The sequence below is a fragment of the Nilaparvata lugens genome, chromosome 11, assembly GCF_014356525.2.
Source record: "Nilaparvata lugens isolate BPH chromosome 11, ASM1435652v1, whole genome shotgun sequence".
NCBI lineage: Eukaryota > Metazoa > Arthropoda > Insecta > Hemiptera > Delphacidae > Nilaparvata > Nilaparvata lugens.
Genome location: NC_052514.1, coordinates 33,811,490 through 33,823,868, shown reverse-complemented (window position 1 = coordinate 33,823,868; position 12,379 = coordinate 33,811,490). Strand labels below are relative to the sequence as shown.

Genomic DNA, 12,379 nt, shown 5'->3' with positions numbered 1-12,379 from the left:
AATTATCTTTTCTATTGCCTTTGTCAACTTAGTTAATACGACATTTAATTAGTGAGTTCTTTTGTTTGTTGGGTTAGGTTTGGCAATCTACCAAATTTTATTTTTATCTATAAAAGAAGTGTCATTAATGTTTATACTTGAAATAAGTGTTTAAAAAATGAATTAAATTATCTTTCAGATCTATTTTTGCGTAAAAATCTTGACAATTTTACTGAAATGCATTTTAGTAAATTAGTGAAGTAATTGCTATTTTGGAACAGTTTGGTGCCACCCGAAAATTACTTAGCCAATAATTGTTTAAGGTATTTTAATAATTTCTGATAAACTGTCTACATTTTTCGAAGTATCTCAACAATCATTGTAGATATTTACATGGTACCGGTTGCTTGCATTGGCCTCCAAATCAACATTACTATCTACTATTTTAAAACATATTAGGTCTATAGCCATCAAATATCAATAAGTCAATGGTTGTGATATTTAGTTGATTTCTGGGACATCTTATGAAATGTGTTTAAATGTCCACATTTAAAAACTACTTATGTCTATAACCATTCAAGATTTCAACTTGCATTAGACTCCAAATTCAATTTTACATATGGCTCTACTGATTTAGAAAATGTTTTAGACATGTAAAAATTATTAAGTCAGTGGTTGGGATATCACAATAATATCTGAGGTACTCATTCCATGAAATTTACTATCTTAATAATCATTGAAGACATGAACTTGGGTTTGGCTGCATGTACTGAACTTCAAACTAAATTTTACTTAAGACTTGATCATTTTAGAACATTCTTACATATTCATCTTTAATTTTGTTTGCAGAATACACCGATTCAAGATGATGTGGCACGAGGCTCGGAAGCAGGAGAAGAAGATTCGTGGGATGCTGGTTGATTATAAGAAAAGAGCCGAGCGAAGGAGAGATTACTATGAAAAAATTGTAAGTTCAAAATATCTATCAGAAGTTACGTTTCCAATTTAGCATAGAATGGATTAACTTCTGCCTTCATTATAATGTTAGTTAACATTCTTCATGTTCATTAAGGTAGGCCTTTTCGGTTTTCTTTTATTTAAAATTGTTTTTTCTAAAACTATTTTTTTTTGCAGAAAGCTGATCCCACCCAATTTCTCCAACTTCATGGCCGACCTGTTAAGGTTAGCTTGGACCCACAGGTTGCCATTGCTGCCGAAGTCAATATGTAAGTTTCTTTCTCACTCAATTTATTTCACAGTTTTCTTCAATATTATTCCTTTTTTTAGTCTTATTCTCAGTTTATATCTATTTATTTTTTTATAACACTGGAGAAGGCATTCTAAATGGGGTTTCACACTAAAGCTGGGCAGGGCCGAGCCGAGCGGAATCCGCTTGCGCGCTAACTATGCAGGATTTAGTCGAGAGCATTCAAATCAATGCCGGGCGATGCCGAGCGGTGCTGGGCCGAGCCGAGCGGATTTCTGCAGTCGGCTTGAAGGCCGACTCGAGCGTTTTCGGCCAAGTGGATTCTGCCTTCTTTCAGTTTAGTTCGATCTTTCCACGTAGTGAGTTGCGCAGTATTTTGTATTTTTAACTAAAACATGTCTTAAAAAGGGATTCGGCAATCGGCTTCAGTGCGGACGCACCCAGATTCCGCTCGGCATCGCATTGCTGCGCCCGGCTCGGGCCGGCCTGGCCCAGCTTGGTGTGAAATCCGAATCCGCCTAATTCGGAATAAATGGTTAATATACTATGATTCGAGTGGGAGGTCAAGTAGTTTATCTCAAGGCACAAACTGAAATAATCTTTTAAAACGAACTACCCACTGTTGAACAAGGACATCACTGATGTCCCATCCCACTGGTACCCAGCCTGGTAAACTAGTGTGATGGAAACCAAATGGATGTTTTCAAAATCAGAATTGTCAACTGATTGGCTAATTCTCAGTCAATCGGAGGGTAAAACCATATTGAGCATTTTTCAGGCATCAACCCAATCAGCCAATCGGACTGCTTCTTCCTACCTTGCTTCCTGGCTCAAAAACGCATGAAAACCCGCTTAATATGGACTGGCTCTTATTCTGAGGGTCGGCCACAATCGGTCAGTGTGAAAATAGCCATTGATTCTCCTGTATTGATGACCTTGATTCTTTGACGTTCTTACCTCTGAAAATCAAGGTCTAAACTTGTGGGTTTAAAATAAATTTTAGTAGCCTATTTGCGAAACACCGCCGCCTTAGAGTGACTAACTTTTATAATATATAATATATAATTTTCATGTGTTATATGGATGGATAATTAACGTTTGAGACTCTATCACTTATTGTATTATTTTTGTTTAGTATTATCCTTAATTTTGAAGTAAATTAATATCATTTATTCTTACTTACTATAGAGTATCAAGTATACTTTCTTTTAATTTGAATTTAGTTTTATGATTTGAAGTTTTTGAGTTTTCTTTTTTTCCAATTTCCATTAACAATAAACCCGCCCCCTGTGGGTTGGGGGAGCTTTGAGTCGATCATCGTACTCAAGAATGTGTTGAAAACCAGAATTCACCCACAGTATCCATGCTTGTCGTAGGAGGCGACTAAAGTGGACCTCAAGGCAACTCCATAAGTTGCCTTGCCTTCAAACCCACGGGATCTGCCCCATCAGGGCAGTTTCGGAGGGGAAAAAAGGAAAACCCAAGAAACCAGAGATGGGCGAAACTCCAGGCACAAATGTGTGTCAAGAGGCTAAGTCGAGGGTGGCCGGGCGCCGGGCCGCCCTAGAGGCAGTTTGGCGTCCCCTCTCTCAGCGGAAGGACCTACAAAAAGGCCATGAGTGGAACTCACATAGGTCACGAGTTTGTGGGTGGAGAGGCCAAAACTCACCACTGCTCAAAGAAGGGCGGCCATTCAGGTAAAACTTCTTGGGAGAGGTGAGGCCTTTGACCCTGCAGAGTTTCGGAGGGGCAAAAAACCAAAAGACCAGAGATGGGTGAAACTCCAGGCACAAATGTGGGTACCAATTGTTAGCGGTACCAATTTTGTAATGCTTGATTGATTGAATACATATACCTATTCCCTGTTTCCAGGATGCCGTGGCAAGGCAACCGTGACATAATGATTGACAGATTCGACGTGCGCGCGCATCTGGATTACATCCCCGACGTGAGGCATGATGACGACTCGGGTGATGGCGCCTCCATGGAGGACAGACTGATCAACTATGAACGCTATCGCATTCTTGTGCAGAACGACTTTCTCGGTGGTGAGTAGAGAATTTGAACGAGAGCAGCGAAGTCCTACTTTTAACTTGAGGCTCAAGTCGCGTTGTATGTATGGCTCAAGTTGTGTGTATGTTCAACGATAATTTTTAAATACTTTCATCAATCAACTCCAACACTAACGCCCGGTTTCATGAAATCCTGTCGAATTTTAATCCTAATTTAATGTCTTGAGAACCAATCAGACAAGGTTTTTTGCATTGAAGGCCTTCACGATTGATTCTTGTGGCGTTTGATCCCGGTTAAGATTTTTTGTTTTTGTGCAACTGAATTATATTCTTTGAACCATCACTCAGTTCGTCGGTCAACCAAATTAACTCACTACTTTGTCTTTTTTGAGGATATAACAGGATAGCGTTGAAAGTGTATAAGAAAAAATGTGTACCAATTTATCATTACAAATCACAATTGATATCAGCTGGATTATTAATTGCTTGTGCTCGTAGTTTGAATAGAAGGCCCGTATGCAGATACTCGGTTTAAACTGAGAAATGTCAGCTGTTCGTTCAAACCCCGTATGAAACACATGATAAATGCAACCATATCTACTAGTAAACGTGGTTTAACGTTAAACGTAATGTTAGCATATGGCCATTAGCTAGTCAAGCACATGTCCTAATTGTTTCTATTCACCCGGCCCATCGAATCAAGGTGCTAATTGAACTTTCAACTCAATACAAGTTGATTTTTTTCTCTCGACTTCCCTAAGCTTTCATAAGAACAGCTAAAAAAAATGTCAGTGGCATTTTGAACGAGTTCTCCAGCCCGGAGACACACTAGTATTCAGTTGAGAAATCGGAAGCAAATTTGAAAACAAATTATTATAATTTTGATATTTTCTCTTGTTTTCGTACTCGATTAGTTTAGTCGAATATAGATTTTGGTGTAATAAGATATGGACTGTAAATATATTGTAATAATTCTATGCAAATCCAAGAATCAAATCCATTTGAACACAATCATGCATTATTTTCAAGATCGTAAAGGTCTCTTCACACTTATACTCTGTACAGAATTACTTCTTACTTTGGATGGACATGCGCAGCAGAGAAACCATACAGCGGAAGGGATACTGAGGCGCGATGTTGCCGTTTTGAAGCGGCCAGCGTTCTCCAACTTCTAGTGACTGTTCATGTGCTCAAATCAAATCAGTCACATACAATAAATACATATTCAAAACATAATAAAAGAAAATACTTAATTTTATAATCAAAAGTATAAAATAATTAAAATAAAAATCAAGCATAAATAATACCAAAGTCATAATTAGATACTTCTCAATGGTAATCCGGCATCACCAGCAAAAGGATCATGCTACACATGCCAAGTTTCCTGTCTGAAAGGGGTCAGACGACTGGCAAATTGGCAACTGCTCTTCTACCTATCACTATTAATCACTGTAATTGGCTGATCTTCCATTTCTCTGCGCTGCATATTCCTCCAAGTCTGAAGTGAATTTGTACGGACTATAGCTACTGTACTCAGAAATACATCTTCGGATGAGGTAGCCGTCCTTTACGTCCTATCTCCCAATATTGATACCTACGCTACGTTGCTGTGAACGGGACAGATTCGTAGCTTGGATTTAACATTGGGAGATTGATCTAATTCAGTGCAGCGTAGCTAAGTCTGAAGAGACTATCCTAACGGAAAGATTATTTGAAACTAACCAAAATGATTGATTAGTTACTATTTAATGTTTTGTCAACAGTTCAGGAAGAAAAGTTCCTACGCCAGATCTACCTGGAAGAACAGTTCGGTCCGGTGATGAAACCCGAATTACCGCCGGGCGTCGACACCAAACCGAAAAAAGGTGCCGGCGTCGCCATTGGCTACAACTACGACGAACCGGGTGAGGTTGGCAGCACTGCAGCAGGATTGAGCCAAGATGGCGTCGGCGCAGTGGATGGCAGCCCTGTTTTGGCGGGAATCGAGTTGGCGGCCGCCCAAGAGAAGAACGGAAGTGATGGTGAGGGGGGTGGTGAGGATGGAGATGATGATGATGATGACGACGATGATGATAGTGATGAGGATGTGGATTTTGGTGAGTTGCTGCTCTGATTATCCGATACATATTTTATTATGTGATGCTAATCTCTCACATTATCAATATTGTACGAATTTCCATACTACTATCGATTCGATTGATTGGAACATTATTGTCTGATGTTGATATGCATTCCATTCTCAATTATTGTTCAGTTCTAACTACTATCGACTCAACAAATAAGATTTTCTTCTCTCATTAGACAATCTAACTAGTTTTTTTTTCACTTTTTGTGTAGTTGAGAAGTTGATATTGTGGTAATTATTCATATTAAATAAAAAGACTAAGAAATCGTCAAATACCACAGTTTTTATTGTTAGTTAGAAAGACCGGTTTCGGTTGTTACACCATAGTCACAAAGCTGATAAAACTCATAGTTTATCAGAGAGAGACATTGGTGTCACAACCGAAACCGGTCTTTCTAACTAACAATAAAATCTGTGGTTTTTGACAATTTCTTAATCTTTTTATTTAATTCTAGCTAGGAATAGTTGTGTGAAGTTATAATAATTGTGTATTATTCTATTTGACTCTTTCCCAATCATTCATATTATTTGTTTATTATTCAATGTAAAATTGAATGAATTATTGTTTGAATATATCGGGAATTAAAATAAGATTCATTTAATCTAGTGTTATTTATAATACAAGGTTATTCATTCGTTCATTGCTGTATTGTGTAAAAGTATAATGAAATACGGCGCATTTCCTCTCATATTTGGTACGAATTTAAGATCATTTTCCGTGTTTGTGAGGAAATATGTTCAATTAGATCCACTCCTTCCATTATGTCTCATTTCTAGAATACAATAGCCCTACAAACTTTTCAATCGTACTGTTATTCTTGATTGTTTTAAACTCTTTGTAATCACATTCGTTAATTAACTTTTTGTATAACTATTTTATCTATTTGTAACCTAAATATTGTGGTTAGATTTAACCTAAATGATGTTTAGTTTAATAGTGATGTTTGTAACCTAAATAGTGGTTTTTATTTGTAAACCATTGTGGTTAGATTTGTGAATGGACGCCACTTCTCACTTCATTATTCTTGTTGGTGAAAAATATTTTCAATAAGATTCACTCCTTTCATGTTGTCTCATATTTAGAATAGGCCTACAATACATTCTTCAATATCTTTAACTTTGGAATCAAATTTGTTAATTAACGAATACGGAATAACGGTTGATTGTTTCAATGAATGTTTTCTTAATATTTAAACTTTGGAATCAAATTCGTTAATTAACGAAATGGTTGATTTTTGAATCTGTGTTTGCTTAGACTTGTGCGTGGACGTGTCGAAGATCGGCAACCAGCAGGCGCGCGAGATGAATGTGTGCGCACACGTGTATGGCATGCAAAGCAACGACTTCTTCAGCTTCCTCACCAACGACATCGAGGAGGCAGAGAACCTCCGGCTGGCCAGGGAGCGCGAGGAGGAGAAGGCCATGTATTCGGTTAGTATTTATACTCTTATTATACATAGTGTTCCACTGAAGGTGTAACAGTCGAATACCATATATTCTACATGAAATTTGCAACAAATTATGTCGAGTAAAATTTTCTTATATCGACCTTAGTTTTTGAGATGTATAGATTTTTTGATGTTTTTGAAAAAACGTCAATAACTAGAAAACTATCAGTCAAAATCTAATTCTAAGAATACGGTTGGAAAGAGGAAGAAATTTCCAATAAGATTCATATAATCTGTTAATTTGATGGACGTTTATAAACTTTTTATGAGAGCTCAAAGTTGAAAAAGTACATTCGTCGAGTTCAAAGCCTAATTTTAAACAGTTTGAACGCTCATAAAAAGTCCATAAATTATGGTGCTATGATGTGTTTCAAGAGATTAAATGATAAGTTAGTTGATAATGTGATAAAGATAAGTTTTACTGTAGAAACATTATCTATTTTTTTGAAAATGTTATTCATTATCGAAATTTCGGCATGGAATAGTTTTGGGCCAAGCCTGTTCCTTCCTTATCATATTTATATGACTTGTGATAGCGATTTTGGCTACTGTTACCGTGCACTCTTAAAGGATCTTCAAGTTGGCCAATCCTCATTCAATCCTAGCAGACATTTCCGTCATGACTTTGCTATAATGTCAAACGGGAGACAACCACTCGGACGACGAAGCGTTCGGTCGACGTTGTAAACAAACCATATTATAGCTAATCCATGACGTAGGCAGCTCTCAGCGCCTATTTTGTTATTTTTTTAGCCTTTTTCAAGTGCATTTTTATCAATTTTTAATATTATAAGAAACACTTTTTCATAAAGCTTCATTATGCCGTGTTTTTGATGAAGTTAATTCACCTTTTGAATTGGCTTTGCTTAAAATGCCTAGTGATGACGTATAATACCTTTGTTTACAAAGTCGACCGAGTGGTTTGTCGTAGTAGTGGGTACCCACCATGTCAAACTGAGCATGTGCCCCAAACATATAAAGCGTGCATTTCCATAAAGTTATAATTTTCAAATTGAATATTTTCCAGGAAGACTCTTTGGCCCATGCAATGTCATGTCCAGCCACAAACGTTATATTATTTTTCGCCGGACATTTTCAACTGTAAAGTCGTTGATTTGTGATTTGTAATGATGAATTTTTAAAACTGTTTTTTATGCATTTTTAATTTTTTATGCATGTTATCTGGAGATGGCTTCAAAAAGTACCAAGGAGTCGGTAAATTTCGTTGACCAACAAACTTGATCTGTGGTTCAAAGATAAATTTTGAAAATTTGAAGTTGATCGTTAAAGAATTCAAAAGTAAAACTCACAAACGGACGAGTCGTCCCAAGTCAAAAGTAGGAATTTGGTGTGCTTGTTCCAAACAACTACAGGAGCTGTGGAAAATATCTTAGAAGTGTCACAATTTACGTACCAGCTATTTCCCCATATACTGTAACTTATCTTGTTCTAGCTAACATTTTCTCACTATACATAATTGAACTCCTTTCGTAAATTTGTTCTTGATTGTGTTTTTCTATTGTTTTTAGGGTCGTAAAGCGAGACGTGAGAGAAGAGCATACAGAGATAAGAAACTGGCAGGCAGAAAAATAAGCCCACCTAGGTAAAATAGTCTCAATTTAATTGAATACTGAATATAATCTTTACATAGTTCACTTATTGAACTATGAAGGTCCATATTGGCCTTCTTTGACATTTCTGGTCGTTGAATATCAGGGGCCTGTTTCACAAAGGTACAAGTAGGTTACAAGTCTTGTTGCCAACCATGGTTTTGGAGAACAGCTGATTACAAGCGTTTTACAAAAGCTGAATTGTAAACTTGTAGCTACAATGGATTTACAAGTTTACAAGTGATTTGCTTGTTACGAACAAGTGATTTTGCCTGTTTCACAAAGATTTTCATTGTAGCCAACAATTTTTGTCAAAATTACTTGTTCGTAACTATGACATTTTTACCGAAGTGAAAAGCTATGTAAAGGTTTTACAAGTGATTATTAAAAATATTCAATGATCATTTCTAATATTTAAAAATGCCCTATATCCCTCTATAATTCATTATTTTGGAAATATATGCATTGGGATATTAAATTTAATAAATCTCCAAAATAGTCATTAATGTGTTACCTCTTAGGCTATGTGTACTATAGTATATATACACAGTATATATAGTATACATTATATAATTATAGTACATAAACTATTTATACACACAGTACAAACTGTGTAGGTTACAAATTCAGCAATCAATGAAGTAGAAAACATTATATGTAATGTACATAAAACATTATATTGCTTTCAAAGTAATTATTAAAAAGTACAAGTAACATGTTTAAAGCATGAAAAAAGGAATTTATCATTAAAATAGGTTATGTTTACTATTGGAGTATTTGTAAAATTGTAAACTTGTAGATCATAAATTTTTGTGAAACGTGAGTACTTGTAAACATGTACTAAAACTACTTGTCCGTAACCATGGTTGGTAACAATGCTTGTACCTTTGTGAAATTGTCCCCGCCTGGAATGAGTCCATTTAGTTTCTATCATAATGAACCATTTGTAGTATGTACGATTCAAATGGTAATATTGATAACCGATAAAGATTCGCTTTTCAATCTAGTATTCATTGAATAATTCAATTAAATAGAATAAATAGTACCATTTTTATCTACTTTCTTTCAGATATGACTAGTTTCGGCCAGTTGTGCCATTATCACGGTAAAATGAATTGAAAATATTGAGCATTCATCGAATAGTATTCACATAAATTTTGGAGTAACAACTTGTATTGTGTTGGGTTGTTATTAAATAAATGTAATTCGAATTTTTGTTTTGTTACAGCTATGCTTCTAGACAAAGTCCGACCTATTTCGCATATCGAGAGTCAAAATCGAATTCTCCGTCGAAGTCGAAATCCCGTTCACCCTCTCCTTCCAACACGGGCCAAGTGACCTACATCACAAGTTTTGGTGGCGATGAAGCCACGCCCACAGAAACTCCCAAACTAAGGTAAAAAAGTTCCTATTGAGCTATTGACTAGAACAATTACCGTCATCCGTTTTTATGACGTCAGAAGAGTCTTCATGGAGTACCCTGCTGGATTTTGTGCATGCTGGTAACAAATTGATTAAAAAAGAGTTTGAGGGCTGAAGTTTCATGAGATCTAAGTCGTGTTGAAGTTTATAAAAGTAGTTACTTAATAAACGTTCAGAGATATGAGGTTCTAGAAAAGCAGACAATTAAGGTCTAATTCATTTATCGTGTACGGTAGTGTTTTATGCAGGAATTATCAATACCATATATCAGATTAATTTATCTTACTTTCGGCAAATAGTGTTTAATGAAAGTTTATTTTGGACTTATAAAGTTTTAGCATAGAGAAACAATAGCGTAATAGATATCCCATGGTCTAATGAGTTTATGTCACAATTTTTACTGTTATCTCAAGCCGATTACTGTCGATTTGTACTGTTTTATTGGGGTGAGTGTGTTTGAACGGCACAATATGAGAGACTACCAGTGTAACGCAGCTTCAAGGGAAAGAACTACGTGGACTATCGGCTTGAGATAACAGTAATAGTTACGACATAAACTCCCTATACCATGGGATATCTACTTACGCTATTTTTTCTCTTTGATTTTAGTTTGTGAATGGGAAACTATTCGATAGAAGATTAATGTTGGAGGTATCTATATCAATTTTTATTATGGTTTGTATGATAAGGACATTTTTGTATGTCACTTCAAGAAGACTTGAACTATTTTATATTTTAAGATTAATCTATACAACTTCTGATTTCTACTATTCTTTCAATACAGGCCTCTATAGTTTTTATATCGCTTTATATTAATTTAAAATCATTTTTAATGTTTCGATAACGTTTATTCAAATCATTCTGACATGAATATATTATTTCTAGCTACTCCAGATCAAAAATTAATTCATGTCATAGTGTTTCTATTTTAAAAACTCTTCTTGCTTTTTTAATGTACCGATGAATTTTTTCTATGCTACGAATACATCTTTTGAAAATACTCAAGTTGATAATAATCGATTAAATGTATGAGTTCAGGGCCACTCTCTTGTATTTATAAAATAGAATTATAGTACCCTTTAAAATTAATAAAATAGTAAAGCAATAATACAAATTGTAACATTTATAATACATTTATTTCCTGACGTTGGTGTGATCACTGAAACTAGTAGTTACGTTACAATTTGTATTATTGTTTTATTAATTTTAAAGGGTACTATAATTCTATTTTTAAAATATCGAATAATTAAATACCTCCATCTGATTGATCTATCAAATTTAGTTTCAAATTTTCAACAATAGTTATGTTGTACGTGTTTGTCATTGTTATGTCTGTTTTGAAAGAGTGTCTGTATATTATGTAAGTGGATGGTGAAAATTGACCAATTTTTCCTGTAACTTCTGTCATTGTGTTTGATTTTACTTACTTTACTCATTCTGCAATATTTTTTTTCCAGTCAGAACAGTTCAGCATCGAATTCTCGAACCCTCAGGTATAAATCGAGGTCTGAGAAAACATCTGATCGAAGGTACAGCCGAGTATTTTTATATTTGCATAAGTCTCATTTTTGTGTTTCACCTGCCTGTCATGATGATGGCTCTATTTTTGCAATGTTTTATATTGTATAAGGTATTGAAAACTTGAAAAACATTGCCTGAACAAGATACTGTAGAATTCTGTATAAGAAGACCTAGGATTCGTTTGTTTCAAATGTGATTTCATATCAGTTTTCTTAGATGATTTTATTTCATTTCATAGTATCTAGATTTTTCAATTTTCACATGATTTTCATATTTTTAAAATGAAAAGAGTTTTATAGTAATTAAACTAGAGAAGTGTTAGGCCCGCCGCAAAGTAGACCCACGCTAATCCACGAAAAGCAACCCACGCCGTGGGATGGTTTGTAAACCATTGCTAGGCTTCTCTAGACATCTGTGTAATACATGCAATGAATAATCCACTTGTCAGCTGATTGATTATGAATAATTCTATAGCAATGGTTTACAAAACATCCCACAGCGTGGATTGCTTTTTGTGGATTAACGTGAGTCTACTTTGCGGCGGGCCTTATAGCCTAGTAATCAAACTAAAGAAGTGTTATACTAAAAAATACTTTGCAGCTATAATATTTCAATCTCATTCTCCAATCTGTAATACTTCAATCCTATTCTCCAATCTGTGATATTTCAATCTCATTCTCCAATCTGTGATATTTCAATCTCATTCTCCAATCTGTGATATTCCAATCTCATTCTCCAATCTGTGATATTCCAATCTCATTCTCCAATCTGTAATATTTCAATCTTATTATCCAATCTGTAGTTTTTCAATTTTATTCTCCACTCTGTAATATTTCAACCATACTCACTTTTCAACATTTTCTATTAACAGATCAAGAACAAGAAGTCCACCGCACACTGTCACTCATAGACGACGGTCGAGATCCGATTCAAGGTCACGAAATAGGTCGAGGTCACAGAATAGGTCACGTGATCTGGCGACTTCAAGGTCAGCAGCTGGTAGCAGTGGTGGTGGGGAGAGGTGGAGGTCACACCGGACACGTTCACTGATACTG

The 12,379-nt window shown here is 35.5% G+C and overlaps 1 protein-coding gene across 1 annotated transcript in view; it reads left to right on the top strand.

The window, feature by feature from the left end:
• LOC111059435 (CLK4-associating serine/arginine rich protein) overlaps positions 1-12,379 on the top strand; it is a 32,558-nt gene that overhangs the window by 311 nt on the left and 19,868 nt on the right. The window contains exons 2-10 of the mRNA XM_039437283.1: positions 829-946; positions 1,114-1,205; positions 3,059-3,234; positions 4,962-5,294; positions 6,579-6,754; positions 8,301-8,374; positions 9,610-9,777; positions 11,261-11,332; positions 12,196-12,365. Coding sequence (XP_039293217.1) covers positions 845-946; positions 1,114-1,205; positions 3,059-3,234; positions 4,962-5,294; positions 6,579-6,754; positions 8,301-8,374; positions 9,610-9,777; positions 11,261-11,332; positions 12,196-12,365 — 1,363 coding nt within the window. The 5' untranslated portion in view covers positions 829-844. The remainder of the gene's footprint in view (positions 1-828; positions 947-1,113; positions 1,206-3,058; positions 3,235-4,961; positions 5,295-6,578; positions 6,755-8,300; positions 8,375-9,609; positions 9,778-11,260; positions 11,333-12,195; positions 12,366-12,379) is intronic.